The sequence below is a fragment of the Myxine glutinosa genome, chromosome 9 (genome assembly GCF_964187855.1).
Source record: "Myxine glutinosa chromosome 9, kmMyxGlut1.1, whole genome shotgun sequence".
NCBI classification, from domain to species: domain Eukaryota; kingdom Metazoa; phylum Chordata; class Myxini; order Myxiniformes; family Myxinidae; genus Myxine; species Myxine glutinosa.
In genome coordinates, this window is record NC_136269.1 from 62,496,548 (window position 1) to 62,514,046 (window position 17,499).

General features: G+C 49.7%; 1 protein-coding gene across 2 annotated transcripts in view; it reads left to right on the forward strand.

Moving 5' to 3' along the window:
* Window positions 1-3,809: 3,809 nt before the first annotated feature.
* PSME4 (proteasome activator subunit 4) overlaps window positions 3,810-17,499 on the forward strand; it is a gene marked incomplete in the record, with an annotated part of 199,381 nt that continues 185,691 nt past the window's right edge. For both annotated transcript variants that reach the window (XM_078784397.1, XM_078784398.1), the window contains 2 exon segments: window positions 3,810-4,242; window positions 14,767-14,907. In XM_078784397.1, the coding sequence (XP_078640523.1) occupies window positions 4,049-4,242; window positions 14,767-14,907 (335 nt within the window).

Genomic DNA, 17,499 nt, shown 5'->3' on the forward strand with positions numbered 1-17,499 from the left:
CGCTTTGCTGTGCTGGTGCTGCTCTGCTATCCTCTCCTCTCTTATGCTGCTCCCTCGTGGATATTTCAGAACTTTAACAATCCTTACCTGGGTCATGTGTGAGTGCGTGTACAACTGGGCCCATAGAAGGGTAGTTTTTATTGTAACGCAAGGACTTATTTATTGTCGTTATTCAAAGTCTGTCTTCATCTGCTGGAACAGTCTATAAATGTGGCTCGTGCCTGGGTGTGTGATTCAATAAATCCTTTTTGTTATTAGGTTTACGTGTGTCTGCTCTGCAATCCGCCTGCCGTGTGTCACTTGTTTTGGCGACATTGACAAATTTCTGGGGAGTTAAATTAGATTTAAACCCCGATAGTCGGTGTGAGGTTAGCCTGAGCTTGGATATAGGATCGCTCTCCTCCGCTCTGGCATCTGATCACCTCCAAATTGGCATTAACCTAGCCATCCGTGAAATGACTGCTTTGGCGTTTTGCAGCTTCTCACCTTACTCATTATTAGCAGTCCCATCAGGGCCGTAAACGTGACAATATCAAATGCCAAAGAGAATTGCAGACATCAGTTTAGCATTCCATGAATAAATGGACATTAGTAGACAATGGACAAAACTGTTGCGGTATATGGGATTTGAACCTGAGTTCACTTGCATCTGCAGCCAGGGCTCCAGTTAGGAACACCAACAGGCCAAGCTATCTTGTTTTGGTTTCTCCAAATTCAGGTGTGCCTCAATGAAACACTTGTCATGTCATGAGGGATCATCTACATACATGCCACAGATACAGAAAAGGAAAGATGTATAATGGTCCAAATTTTTAAGAAAAAGAAAACATCTCCTCAGGGCTTCCCAATAGACCACAACCCAAAAGCGTATGGAGAATGAAGTAGATTTTCACACTTTCACATTACCACCAGTAACAAACAGCACTGTTTCTATCTTCATAGCTTTATCAACAGAACAAAACAGCCATTATAAAAGCTGTGGGGGAGAGGCAATACCACTAACCTCAAGCAAAAAGAGAATGAATGCCAAGAACACAAATACCTTCAATGGCAAAGATAGAAATAATAGTGCAAATAGAAAGAAGTTTCACATCAAGTGCAAACAGCAGACTAACGAAAAAACAAAACATAAAATCAGAAATAAGAAAGGGAGCAAAGGCAAATGTGTGTAAAGCCCTTTGGCATCATTAGCTTAATCAGCCTCTTAACAACTCATAAGGAAGGCCTAATTCGGACAAAACAAAAAAACTCACCAAAATGCATCATCAATCCAGGGAGAAATCTCTACAGCGCATTCCCATGGACCACCACCCAAAGGGACGGTGCACAGTAAGTGAGGATATGGGTGGAAGGGGATTGTGGGAGACATTGTAACGGGGAGAAAAACGGAAAGGAGGTTGGGAATATACTGCATTATTATAAAACGCTGAGTATTGCGTTCCTTCAGCTGCCAAAGACAAGGTCACTCATCCAACCACCTACATGCCCCCATCTTAGGAAATCCACCATCAAGGCATAATCAATAGATTGAATGTGGAATTCGGACTGCAGCTGCTGATTAAGGAGTTGCCACTGTAGGTGGGAGGGAGGAGAGGAGGAGGACGGTTCATGCAGAGGTTAATGCTTGTGCGGATAGAGCAGGACCGCTTTTAATCTCAGACGGATAGGAAAACTGTCAAAGTGCTTTACAGTTCAGGCTTTTGGCTTCTGACACAGCTTATCTCCAAAAAGGTTATGTGTTTTTTTCATATTTGGATACAAAATCTCAGCTCATGGAACAGTGAGATGACAATGGGTAAAAAGGCGATGCACTGATACTGATGGTGCAGCCATAGTTGGACGCAGAAACACCTAGAACGGCACTCAGTAGAAAGCATACCTCCACCTGGTTGGCCATATCACTCAACTGTGAAGAATCACTTGAAAAATTAAATAATTCTCATATCCGAATCCATATTCAGATCTTCACCAAAATCGAATCGATTCTTCCTTGTCACACACAATCTGTCCACCATGTTTCGTCCAAATCCGTCCATAACTTTTTGAGATATCCTGCTATGTATAGTTTTTGGCCCTATCTCCCAATGGTGAAGAATCACTTCAAAAATTAAATAATTCTCATATCCGAATCCATATTCAAATCTTCACCAAAATCGAATCGATTTGTCCTTGTCAGACACCCAACCTCTCCACCAAGTTTCGTCCAAATCCGTCCACAACTTTTGGAAATATCATGCTAGGTATCGTTTTTGGCCCGATCTCCCAATGGTGAAGAATCACTTAAAATTAAATAACTCATATCCGAATCCATATTCAGATCTACACCAAAATCTAATCTATTTGTCCTTGTCAGACACCCAACCAGTCCACCAAGTTTCGTCCAAATCCATCCATAACTTTTTGAGATATCCGGCAATGTATAGTTTTTGGCCCTATCTCCCAATGGTGAAGAATCACTTTTAAAATTCTAGTAGCCGGATCCGGATCCGGATCTTCACCAAAATGTAATAATTTCGTCGCTGTCACATTCACTATATCTCTGCCAAATTTCATCCGAATCCGTCCACAACTTTTAGAGATATCTTGTTCACAAACAGACAAACAAACTAGAAATATGTTGTGCATAGCACGATACTTGCGAGATCCCTAAAATAGGTTATTGGCCTTTGTTGACCTCAAAATACTTGGTGGTTGAATTTATCGTCCAGATGTGCGAATCCTCTTAAAATTGCAAGTCAATCGGATGAAAATTGAGTATTTTAGAAATCTGGCCTATGTTGACCTCAAAAATAGTTGTTGGTTGAATTCAGTGACCATATATGCAAATCCTCTTAAAATGTCAGGTCAATCAGATGAAAATTGAGGATTTTAGAAATTCGTCCTATGTTGACCTTTTGGCCGATGTTGATTGTTGACCTATTCACTTTTTGACGCCAAAAAACCGTTTGGTGAAGTTTCGGGAAGATCGGTTTAGAATTGTGACCTGTAGGCGACTGACATGCAGACAAACAGCTAAACAGACAGACAATAACGAAGAAGATAATTATTTCAATATACTTGAAAAATCTTCGATTTTCACAAGTAACAAACAGACAGACAAACAGGCAGACAGAAATTTGCTATGGACTTTCTATAGGACCTGTCTTTAGAAATTCGATAGAATTTTATGAAAACATTCTCTAGAGCTTTTTTAGAACATTTATATAAAATTTATATAAAATTTATATACGTTCTACGGTACTTTAGGACCACATTCTGAAACAATTTTATGGAAGAAAAATTATGGAATTACGACACGCTCTATAGAATCTGTCTCTGAAAAATCTATATGAATTCATTCGTCGTTTGCCTTGCTTGCCTTTTCTGGCCCGTTTAGCTTGCCAACCAATATGGCGCCCGCGCACTGCATCATGGGTACTGAAACCTCTCAATACAGACCCGAGCAGCTACTACTACTACTATACTACTACTGGCCTCAGCTTGCAGACACGGTTGGTATGAAGTGGAAATTATTAACCGACACTGCAGGATTTCTCTTCACGTGGCAAGTAATTTGAAGAGTTGGCCATTGTGCGCCGGTACCTTGGCGAAACTCTCTGGTTTTAGATTTTTTGCTGTAACAATTAAAGCACTACCTGCAGTGGGGAGAGAGCACAGGTACGATGGTCGAAATACCCAAATGCATGGTGTTTACCAGTTATTTACTTGCCTTCTGCTCTGCTTCCTCTCACAGAGACAGAGTTCTGACATAAAAGGCAGCAGATGTCACGTGAGCGATGACGTATTTGGCCACGCCTCTAACCGCCTGCGTACTTCTCGTGTACAGCTTGAACCGGCGGTATTACACTTACAGTGAGGGACTGTTCGGACCATTCAGCACACCGTGAGCTCGCGTTCCAGCGGGGTATCGGGAAGTAGAGAGAACGGTAACTAAGGAAGAGGATCAAGGGGAGACGCGGGGTATCAGGAAGAGGATCAAGAGGAGAGTTGGATGCTGGTAAGAGGTGGGTGAGTAAAGGCTAAAGGCCGACAAGAATTCGCACTCAAGATGGAGCGGTGTCCGATGGAGCACTCCACGGACTCGCAGAGAGAGTGTCCGTACATCCGCCTGCTGCCGTACGCGGACCGAGTTCATGGCGAGGCTGCGGCCTCCCTGGAGCTCATCAAGGTCCAACTAGGACGTGCTGTCCACTTGCGAGAACTTTGGCCTGGGGTCATGTTCTGGAGCCGAGCCTTGAGCAAGTGAGGGCATCACGATTAGCATTATCATTACCGCACTCGGTTGTTACGTACCACGTCCACCACCACTATGAGTATCAACATCATCATCATCATCATCATCATCATCACCATCAACACCACTGAGTATCACCATCACTATTAATATCATCATCATCATCATCATCATCATCATCATCATCATCACTATTAGTATCACAATCACCACCACTTAGTATCACCAACCACCACTATGAATATCACAATCACCATCACTTAGTATCACCAACCACCACTATACTGTGAGTATCACAATCACCACCACTTAGTATCACCAACCACCACTATACTATGAGTATCACAATCACCACCACTTAGTATCACCAACCACCACTATGAGTATCACCATCATCACCACTGAGTATCACCATTGTCACCACTATGAGTATCACCAACCACCACTATGAGTATCACCAACCACCATTATGATTATCACCAACCATCACTATGAGTATCACAATCGCCACCACTTAGTATCACCAACCATCACAATGAGTATCACAATCACTACCACTTAGTATCACCAACCACCACTATGAGTATCACAATCACCACCACTTGGTATCACCAACCACCACTACGAATATCAACATCACCACCACTGAGTATCACCATCACCACCACTGAGTATCACCATAACTACCACTATGACACATCACCATCACCACCACTATTAGTATCACCATTACCACCACTATTAGTATCACCATTACCACCACTATTAGTATCACCATCACCACCAATATGAGTATCATCACTATGAGTATCACCATCACCACCACTATGAGTATCACCATCACCATTACCATCACCATCACCATTACCATCACCACCACTATTCATTTCACCATCACCACCACTGAGTATCACCACCACTATTAGTACCATCATCACCACTACTATGAACAGATTATCATAATCTAATGAGTTCCCTTACAGCTCACATGACGTAGTTTTTTTGTTTACAAGGAACTTCAATGCAGGAGGCGCCATTTATAGGCTCTTCAAAGCTTGTGCGAGGTTTGCCAACTTATGGTTGTTTGTCCATGCTCGATCCTTTTTATACCTTCGCCGATGAAGCCAGTAACTTCAGAACTGCTGAAGGGAACTAAAATGACTTGATGCAAATATGTGTAATGATGTAAAGATAAACGGATTCGATTCAAGAGGTCAAAGGTCAAAGGTCCCTTGAGGTAAAAATTGTGTTACTGCGCTAATTTGTGAACCAGTGATGGGATTTTGACCAAACTTGGGATAAATATATATTATGATGCAAAGATGAACTGATTAGATTTCGGGCTGAAAGGTCAGAGCTCATGTCAGGTAAAAATGTAATACTTAAGAACTGCTGAAGGGGTTGAAATCAAACTCGGTACAACTATGCATAATGATGTAATAATGTGTGCGGAGGAATATTGGCGGAAGTCGTGACGTCGATTAGTGCGGTTCTAGTTTTAAATGCTGAATGTCAAGCAAGGAAGCAGCACGTACCATTGCTAAAGTCTTTGGTATGATTGGACCAGTGTTCGAACGGCCGACCTCCCAGACTCAGATGGATGCTCCGAGTCCAACTCTTACACCACTGAGTCTGGTCATCATTACCACTCTGGCCACTGTGACCACCACCACTCCTATGACTATTGGCATTATGACCAACACGGTCACCACTACCACAATGATGATGATGATGATCATCATCATCCTTACTGTGGTTACAGCCACCACTACGACTATCATCGTCACTTCCACCACTATGACTATCATTATCAGTACCACCACCACTATGACTCTCACCATCACCACTATGACTTTCACCATCACCATCACGTCTATTTACATCATCATCGCAACTACTCTGACTAATCATCACCACCACCACCACCACTGTGACTATCATCATCACTTCCACTACTATGACTATCATCATCAGTATCACCACTATGACTATAATCATCAGTACCACCACCATGACTATCATCATCAGTATCCCCACTATGACTATAATCATCCGTACCACCACCATGACTATCATCATCAGTATCCCCACTATGACTATAATCATCAGTACTACCACCATGACTATAATCATCAGTACCACCACCATGACTATCATCATCAGTATCACCACTATGACTATCATCATCAGTACCACCACTGTGACTATCATCATCACTTCCACTACTATGACTATCATCATCAGTATCACCACTATGACTATAATCATCAGTACCACCACCATGACTATCATCATCAGTATCCCCACTATGACTATAATCATCAGTACCACCACCATGACTATCATCATCAGTATCACCACGATGACTATCATCATCAGTATCACCACTATGACTATAATCATCAGTACAACCACTGTGACTATCATCATCAGTATCACCACTATGACTTGTAGTGAAATTATACCAAGGTGAACCCAGGGATGCTCGCCACGAAAAAGGGGGGCCGTCTATAAGACCCGGGACACTCGGGGCGTGCGGACACTCCGGCGGGACTCACTGTGACATTATCCAGTAGTTGAATGGTATGTACGCCCCAAAGGCTGCGCTGCGCGAACCATTGTTATATCGAAGCTACCTTTGCTGTGCTTGAAATGCTCTGATTTAATGCCTATTGTTGCATGTATTGTTACAGGAGATATTATCGATCTAAATGATATTAAAGCCTACACTGAGGAAAGTCGTGTCTGCGCTTGATTTTCACGACATTTAATATCATTTATTTCGCCATGGCTGACCACAAGATGATCGTGGTTCCGATTCTCGGTGCCGACCCTCTGGCTGAAGGATCTGCATCGGAGTTTGCTCACTGGCTCAACACGCTGCAGAACTACTTCGCTGCTCACGAGACGGAGCCAACCGCTGAGATACGGCTGTCCGTCTTACAGTCCAAGGTCCATCACACTGTGTACAAGACCATTTCTCGATTTGTGACGTATGATACGGCCCTGGCCGAGCTGAAGCGCCTTTACATAAAGAAACGGAGCGCTGTGCACGGCCGGCATCAACTCTCTCAGCGACGGCAGCAACCGTCTGAATCGATCGATCGCTATGCGCAGGAGTTGCGCTATTTATTGGCAGATTGTGTGCAGGACGTCCGGACTCATGAGCAAGTTCAAGACGATTTGCTCCGAGATGCATTCATATCCGGAATTAGTTCTGGAGTCTTGCGGCTGCGTCTCTTGGAGGTCGCGGAGCTGACATTTACAGAGGCACTACGGCTGGCGCGCGTTTATGCAGATGCTCGACAACAATTGACCGCCTATGATAACCCACGAGTCGTGGCGGGGACCTCGCAACTCGCGCGACCCGAGAGGGCCATCGCCGAGGATACGGAGGAGGACCCAACCACCACGACGGCCGAGTCCCTGGGTGCTCCGGAAGCGGACTCCGCATCCGGCCTCACTGCAGCTGCCGCTGCCCGGCCACGGCTTGCCCGGTATGCAAAATGTTATTTTTGTGGCAATCGGCAGCATCCCCGGACTGAATGCCCGGCCCGAGAGGCGACCTGTCACCTCTGCTCCACTAAAGGCCATTTTGCAAAAGTCTGCAGAAAGGCCGCCCGGGGCACGCATTCCCGAGCGACCTTGAATGTGCTCATCGCTGAACCAATGGATCGAGCACCGGACGGGGCGCCTTGCACAGCTTTGATGAGCCGCCCTCCTCCTCGCGGGCCTCTGGCTTCTCGCCCGACCTTGGTGAGATACGTCGGGCCGCCGAAACAAATGGCGCAAACGCGACCGGTCACAAAGCATCTAACCTTGACTGGCGTGCAAACGCCTCCTTCAAACAAGCGACATGCGCCCACTTTGGAATTGCCTCTCGAGGTGCGGCAAACGCAGCACGTGACTCGAGCGCCATCTGATGACAGCTTTTGCGAATTACATGCTTCCCTTCTGGCATGTCCAGCTGCTGATGGCAGAATTCTTTCTCACGTGGCTCGAGCGCCATCTGGCGGTAGCTCTTGCGAATTACATGCACCCGCTTTGGCATATGACTCTGCAGATGGCAGTGAACTTTCTCCCGTGGCTCGAGCGCCGTCTGGAGGCTTCTCTCACGACTACTCCACACCCACTCTGGCAAATGAAACTACCGAAGAGCCAACTGACTTCAATGCTCCTGCTGAGGCCCGAAGGATTGCAGCCGGCGTGGGATCCACCCGCGAGGCGCGATCTTCTCGCCCGGCCGGAACTATACCTGCCGGGTCTGCCGGCCTAGCGCAGGCCTTCATTCCGCTCATGGTCGCGGGCGTTGTTGCGCAAGCTTTAATTGATACGGGATCCACGGATAGTTTTATTGATCAGCGTCTCGTGCGACAACATGGGTGGCCGGTTCTCGGGACAACCCGCCGGATCTTCATGGCATCTCAGGGACTTCGGTTGAGCACAAAAGGGGCGTGTCGATTGAAACTTGTGATAAATGGGCGCACGTTCCCGGACGTGTATCTCATGGTATTACCGGCCTTATGCGCTGACGTTCTGTTAGGACTTGATTTCCTTAAGCGGCATGGTCGTTTAGAGATGGACTTCGGAGGGCCGGACACGCTCGCTGTGTGTGCCCTCGCTCAAATGGACATGGAGCCACTCTCACTGTTCCCCAACCTGACCACTGATTGTACCCCTGTGGCCATCAAATCGCGGCGCTACTCTCGCGCGGACGCGCAATTCATTGCGGAGGAAACGGCCCTGCTCTTGAAGGACGGTATCATAGAACACAGTAGGTCTCCGTGGAGGGCCCAAGTCTTAGTGGTGCGGAGTGAGGCTCACCGCAGGCGAATGGTAATCGACTATTCGCAAACGATTAATCGCTTTACACAGCTGGATGCCTACCCATTACCGGGGATGGACGCCCTGGTACGCCAGGTGGCCCTGTATTCCGTTTATAGCACTCTCGATCTACGTAGTGCGTATCATCAAGTCCCCATCTCTAGGGCTGATCGCGTCTTTACGGCCTTTGAATCGGGTCAGCGGTTGTACCAGTTCACGAGACTTCCTTTTGGGGTAACGAACGGCGTCGCTTGTTTTCAGAGAGCTATGGATGACCTCGTTGCGAAGGAGCATTTGACGGATGTCTTTGTCTATCTGGACAATCTTACGGTTTGTGGGTACGACCAGGCGCATCACGACGCTAATCTAAAACGCTTCCTCGAGGTTGCGCGGAAATATCGCTTAACCATGAATGAGGCGAAGTGTCAATACTCTCTACGCACGGTAGACCTTCTGGGGTACACCGTGACCCATGGCTCCGTCTCTCCAGATAAGGAGCGTCTGCGCCCTTTGCTCGATATGGCTCCGCCTAGCGATCGGGCTTCGCTGAAACGCGCTCTAGGGCTGTTCGCCCACTACTCGAAGTGGGTGCAAAATTTCTCTGCTAAGCTCCGCCCCCTCGTGGCCTGCGACACTTTCCCCATGGGCCCGGCCGCCCTGGCGGCCTTCGAGGGCCTTAAAGTCGACATTGCTGGCGCCGCTGGCGCAACGATTGACGAGAGTGCCTCTTTCGTTTTGGAGAGTGATGCCTCGGACCATGCGATAGCGGCGACCCTCTCCCAAGGAGGCCGCCCTGTGGCTTTCTTCTCGCGGACTCTCACCTCCGCCGAGCGGAGGCATTCGTCCGTCGAAAAGGAAGCGTACGCGATCGTCGAATCTATTCGGCGATGGCGGCCGTATCTGCTTGGGCGGAGTTTCCAAATTATCACGGACCAACAGAGTGTTGCGTTTATGTACGACACCTTACATGCTCAGCGCATTAAGAATGAGAAAATCACCCGCTGGCGTATCGAACTCGCCGACTTCTGCTACACCATCAAATACCGCCCGGGGAAGGATAACCTGGTCGCTGACGCCTTATCGAGGCCGGCCACTTGCGCGGGGGTCGTAACTTTGGAGGGGCTGCGCACTTTGCACAGCACTATGTGTCATCCCGGGGTGACGCGCTTCGCGCATTTTGTGCGCGCGGGCAATCTGCCGTACTCGATGGAGGACATCCGCCGCATCTGCCGTGATTGCGCGGTCTGTGCGGAACTCAAACCGCGTTTTTATAGCCCTCCCCTGGGGACACTCGTTAGGGCTACTAGACCGTGGGAGCGCTTGGCGATGGACTTCAAAGGGCCGCTGCCAATGTCGAGCAACTCTCGCTATCTGCTCACTATCGTCGATGAGTATTCCCGATTCCCCTTTGCTTACACGTGCGGGGATATGTCGGCTGCCACGGTTATTCGGTGCCTTCAGAATTTGTTTTCTATGTTCGGATATCCGGCCTACGTGCATACCGATCGGGGTGCGGTGTTCCTGTCCCAGGAAGTGAGGGGCTACTTGCTCCAAAATAATGTCGCTTCGAGCTACACCACCCCGTACCGGCCCCAAGCTAACGGACAGATCGAACGCTTTAATGGGATTATATGGCGGGCCGTCATGCTAAGCCTTCGGACCCTCGGCCGAGGCCTCGATAAATGGGCGTGGTCGCTGCCTGCCGCTCTAAACTCGATCCGGGCTCTCCTATGTACTGCCACCAACCAGACTCCTCACGAACGACTGTTCCACCACCCTAGAAGCTCCGGCAGTATCCAGTCTTTACCCAGCTGGCTCGCTGAACCGGGGCCCGCCTATCTCAAACGAGCGGTTCGCACTAGCAAGTACGACCCCCTTGTTGACAAGGTGCAGGTCCTCCAGGCTAATCCCGAGCATGCCCGCGTGTTAACGGCGGATGGCCGCGAGTCTACTGTCTCCGTTCGCCATCTCGCCCCATGTGGGGACGACGACAGGGATATCGACGAACCCGTCTACGAGTCTATGGACTCTATCGAAGCTTCCCCTATGGAACTACCACTGTTACTCCCGTCGTCCCCCGCTCCCGTGCCCGAAGGCGCAGGGGCGCCCCCTCCGACTCCGTCCTGCGGCGGCTATTCCGACGCGGGGGACTCCGGGCTTGGGGACGCCGTGCCCGGTAGATTCCGAACACGAACTGGCAGGGAGGTTCGCCAGCCCGACCGCTACGGGTGGACTGACTGACGTGGATTGACGTGACCCTTTCATTTATTGCTGATGCTTGCCTGCGAACTGCCGAGCGGTAGTCTTGTTTTAACGACGGGGAGAATGTAGTGAAATTATACCAAGGTGAACCCAGGGATGCTCGCCACGAAAAAGGGGGGCCGTCTATAAGACCCGGGACACTCGGGGCGTGCGGACACTCCGGCGGGACTCACTGTGACATTATCCAGTAGTTGAATGGTATGTACGCCCCAAAGGCTGCGCTGCGCGAACCATTGTTATATCGAAGCTACCTTTGCTGTGCTTGAAATGCTCTGATTTAATGCCTATTGTTGCATGTATTGTTACAGGAGATATTATCGATCTAAATGATATTAAAGCCTACACTGAGGAAAGTCGTGTCTGCGCTTGATTTTCACGACATGACTATCATCATCAGTACAACCACTGTGACTATCATCATCAGTATCACCACTATGACTATCATCATCAGTATCACCACTATGACTATCATCATCAGTATCACCACTATGACTATCATCATCAGTATCACCACTATGACTATCATCATCAGTATCACCACTATGACTATCATCATCAGTACAACCACTGTGACTATCATCATCAGTATCACCACTATGACTATCATTATCAGTACCACCACTATGACTCTCACCACCATCACCACCACCACTATGACTCTCCCCATCACCACCACCACTACGACTCTCACCATCACCAGCACAACTATGACTCTCACCAGCACCAGCACCACTATGACTCTCACCAGCACCCGCACCACTATGACTCTCACCAGCACCACTGACTCTCACCAGCACCAGCACCACTATGACTCTCACCAGCACCAGCACCACTATGATTCGCACCAGCACCACTATGACTCTCACCAGCACCACTATGACTCCCACCAGCACCACTATGACTCCCACCAGCACCACTATGACTCCCACCAGCACCACTATGACTCCCACCAGCACCACTATGACTCCCACCAGCACCACTATGACTCCCACCAGCACCACTATGACTCCCACAAGCACCACTATGACTCCCACCAGCACCACTATGACCCACCAGCACCACTATGACTCCCACCAGCACCACTATGACTCCCACCAGCACCACTATGACTCCCACCAGCACCACTATGACTCTCACCATCACCACCACCGCTGCGACTCTCACCACCACCACTATGACTCCCACCAGCACCACTATGACTCTCACCACCATCACCACCACCACCACTACGACTCCCACCAGCACCACTATGACTCTCACCATCACCACCACCACTACGACTCCCACCAGCACCACTATGACTCTCACCATCACCGCTGCGACTCTCACCACCACCACTATGACTCTCACCACCATCACCACCACCACTATGACTCTCACCATCACCACTATGACTCTCACCATCACCACCACCGCTGCGACTCTCACCATCACCACTATGACTCTCACCACCATCACTGACTCTCACCACCACCACCACCACTATGACTCTCACCATCACCACCACCACTACGACTCTCACCATCACCACTATGACTCTCACCATCACCACCACCGCTGCAATTCTCACCACCACCACTATGACTCTCACCAGCACCAGCACCACTATGACTTTCACCATCACCATCACGTCTATTTACATCATCATCGCAACTACTCTGACTAATCATCACCACCACCACCACAAGTATTCTCTGCCACCACCATCATCCTTACTTGGACAGGTTATTGGAGTTCATGATGACAATGATGTCAAGTATCATTCTGAAAGATGCATTCGCTTACAGTTACTGAATAAACATTTGCATATGAAATCAAGTACATCTGACACCATTCTTCATGTATCCATGTGTAGCAACCCTCAATTCCATCCCATCCCACTCCTAAAGATTGTGCCGCCCTTATGATACTCCAGAACAGACAGGGAATTTTCTAGACCATTGTGGTTCCTGTGAAGACCCTTGGAGATCTCGGGGTCCAATGTAATGACACTTGGTGAAGTGTAAATTGGATGTGCTCACTGTTCCAATCAAAATGACGTCTTTATATTGAGATTCGGTCGAGTAGTTCCTGGGGATAAAGGGTTAACCATTTACCGGCCTGTTGCTCAGTCCCTGGTACTTTTGTTTTTTACCCCAACCCCAATGCTATACCAAGATTCTCCCTCGAAGCACCCACCCTTGAACCTATCTGACCCTACCCTCTCCCACCCCCCGATTTTATTGCCATCCATGGCTCAGCTGGGTGAAAAATCAGTTTGTAATTTGTGTCTTTGTGGCTACGAATGCACGGCGCTGGTGGCTCGTTGGGTAACAAAATGGCGCCTATTACGACGCCATCGTCGTCATTCCAGACAGGTTACTCCCCCCACTTTTATTTATGATGTCCAAGGCAAATACTGTACTTAAACTAGCGTCCTCCACCAGGTGGTGTTATCCGATACACTTTCACTTCTAAAGAGAGATGGCGCCTCCACCCACCCGGAATCCCCTGGGATATGATCTTTCTTTACCTCTGAAAACAAACACCCCGAGTACCAACCACCAAACCTCAACTCATTCCATCCTAGTATTGTATTAGGATTGTCTTTCATGCAAAGGGGCCTTTACGAGATGTTTGCTGCTTATTTATTGCAACATAATTGGAGGTAAAGAGATCAACATTATTTTGCTTGGACTGGTTTATTTACATCGTTGCGCATTTCTTTTGATTTCGTTTTAATCCGATGTTAACCATGACTGTGGAATCTTGTAAATCTCACATATTCATTTTATATGTAACGCCACATGATACAGGGATCCCTGTCCTTTGGGCCACAGTCAAATATTCTGTTTTAATCTTGTGCCAGAATGAACAAGTTATTCTGAGCTGTTCACTTCCATAGTTGATTACTTTCTCCCAACCCATCCCATGGTGTCCTTCGCGAAGGGTCGACGAGCTGTCGCCGGCTCCATGGCCAAATTCCTGTCCTAACTGCTGCTGGGAGAAGGATGGCGAACCACCCAGTATAACCTGAGCCAGATCTATTAATTTATTTTCTGGAGCATGATGAAACAAATTCTCTGCTGAAACCTGGTCTTTGATTTATTCTCATTTCTCAGTTGCCGTGCAATTTAGAATTTGACCTCTCCCCCATATACGAGAGCTTTCTTTTAACTTGTACTGTTTGATCACATCTGCCAGTGCCATCAGACAAGTTTATTTGTCGTTGTCTTTCATTTTGTGTAAACAATATCAATTGTCAAAAGTGTAGGGCGTCCATCATAACAAAACAGATGTCTACGCATCATAAAAACTGATAGGAATATGGTTGTTATCCAGGTAGGTCCTGGTTTAGTCGTCGCTTGTCCTTGAGCTTTCATGGTGTCGTTTTCTTTGTTTGTTTGTTTAATTTTGAGGTTTTCAATGTTTGTGACTAAACTTTGTGACCAAACCTTTCTTCGCAGGTATATTCGACTATACGGGAGGAAGTTTTCCAAAGAGGACCATGTGGTGTTTGTGAAGCTGGTCTATGAACTGGTGACTATTCCAAAGTTGGACGTCGGCATTCTGCAAAGCTTCGCCCACCTCCTCGTTACACTACTAAAGTCAGTAAGAAAAAAGAAAAAACATTTGTATCTTTCCAAAATTCCCTTCAGCTTAAGGCAACATTTATGAGCTTTATTTGGACAGTCCTACATTCCTTGTATACAAAGTAATATGTACAGTCATCCTTGGCTTTTACAGACACCGATGCATCCAAGCACAAGTGTTCCTACATGAGAGGTGTCCTTTCATCACAAGGGAATTGATTTTCGATAACGACAACGCACAAATTTATCCATGTAAAACTTTTATATATTGATGTGAAAAGCATCTACATATCCATGTACTGTATGATGCACGAATCCAAAAGAAGTTTCTGGAGCTTTGTGGATACTTCCAGCATGGCTGGATCGTTGGCGTTAAGGGCAAAGTCAATAAGGTTCCTAACTTGGTCAAGAGCCTCTCTGAGAAGAGATGAGTGGGCATGAAGGAAGAGATGAGTTGGCTCGGAAGGAAGAGATGAGTTGACTCGGAAGGAAGAGATGAGTTGGCTCGTAAGGAAGAGATGAGTTGGCACGAGGGAAGAGACGAGTGGGCACGAGGGAAGAGACGAGTGGGCACGAGGGAAGAGACGAGTGGGCACGAGGGAAGAGACGAGTGGGCACGAGGGAAGAGACGAGTGGGCACGAGGGAAGAGACGAGTGGGCACGAGGGAAGAGACGAGTGGGCACGAGGGAAGAGACGAGTGGGCACGAGGGAAGAGACGAGTGGGCACGAGGGAAGAGACGAGTGGGCACGAGGGAAGAGACGAGTGGGCACGAGGGAAGAGACGAGTGGGCACGAGGGAAGAGACGAGTGGGCACGAGGGAAGAGACGAGTGGGCACGAGGGAAGAGACGAGTGGGCACGAGGGAAGAGACGAGTGGGCACGAGGGAAGAGACGAGTGGGCACGAGGGAAGAGACGAGTGGGCACGAGGGAAGAGACGAGTGGGCCCGAGGGAAGAGACGAGTGGGCCCGAGGGAAGAGACGAGTGGGCCCGAGGGAAGAGACGAGTGGGCCCGAGGGAAGAGACGAGTGGGCCCGAGGGAAGAGACGAGTGGGCCCGAGGGAAGAGACGAGTGGGCCCGAGGGAAGAGACGAGTGGGCCCGAGGGAAGAGACGAGTGGGCCCGAGGGAAGAGACGAGTGGGCCCGAGGGAAGAGACGAGTGGGCCCGAGGGAAGAGACGAGTGGGCCCGAGGGAAGAGACGAGTGGGCCCGAGGGAAGAGACGAGTGGGCCCGAGGGAAGAGACGAGTGGGCCCGAGGGAAGAGACGAGTGGGCCCGAGGGAAGAGACGAGTGGGCCCGAGGGAAGAGACGAGTGGGCCCGAGGGAAGAGACGAGTGGGCCCGAGGGAAGAGACGAGTGGGCCCGAGGGAAGAGACGAGTGGGCCCGAGGGAAGAGACGAGTGGGACCGAGGGAAGAGACGAGTGGGCCCGAGGGAAGAGACGAGTGGGCACGAGGGAAGAGACGAGTGGGCACGAGGGAAGAGACGAGTGGGCACGAGGGAAGAGACGAGTGGGCACGATGGAAGAGACGAGTGGGCACGAGGGAAGAGATGAGTGGGCACGAGGGAAGAGATGAGTGGGCACGAGGGAAGAGATGAGTGGGCACGAGGGAAGAGATGAGTGGGCACGAGGGAAGAGATGAGTGGGCACGAGGGAAGAGACGAGTGGGCACGAGGGAAGAGACGAGTGGGCCCGAGGGAAGAGACGAGTGGGCCCGAGGGAAGAGACGAGTGGGCCCGAGGGAAGAGACGAGTGGGCCCGAGGGAAGAGACGAGTGGGCCCGAGGGAAGAGACGAGTGGGCCCGAGGGAAGAGACGAGTGGGCCCGAGGGAAGAGACGAGTGGGCCCGAGGGAAGAGACGAGTGGGCCCGAGGGAAGAGACGAGTGGGCACGAGGGAAGAGACGAGTGGGCCCGAGGGAAGAGACGAGTGGGCCCGAGGGAAGAGACGAGTGGGCCCGAGGGAAGAGACGAGTGGGCCCGAGGGAAGAGACGAGTGGGCCCGAGGGAAGAGACGAGTGGGCCCGAGGGAAGAGACGAGTGGGCCCGAGGGAAGAGACGAGTGGGCCCGAGGGAAGAGACGAGTGGGCCCGAGGGAAGAGACGAGTGGGCCCGAGGGAAGAGACGAGTGGGCCCGAGGGAAGAGACGAGTGGGCCCGAGGGAAGAGACGAGTGGGCCCGAGGGAAGAGACGAGTGGGACCGAGGGAAGAGACGAGTGGGCCCGAGGGAAGAGACGAGTGGGCACGAGGGAAGAGACGAGTGGGCACGAGGGAAGAGACGAGTGGGCACGAGGGAAGAGACGAGTGGGCACGAGTGAAGAGACGAGTGGGCACGAGGGAAGAGACGAGTGGGCACGAGGGAAGAGACGAGTGGGCACGAGGGAAGAGACGAGTGGGCACGAGGGAAGAGACGAGTGGGCACGAGGGAAGAGACGAGTGGGCACGAGGGAAGAGACGAGTGGGCACGAGGGAAGAGACGAGTGGGCACGAGGGAAGAGACGAGTGGGCACGAGGGAAGAGACGAGTGGGCACGAGGGAAGAGACGAGTGGGCACGAGGGAAGAGACGAGTGGGCACGAGGGAAGAGACGAGTGGGCCCGAGGGAAGA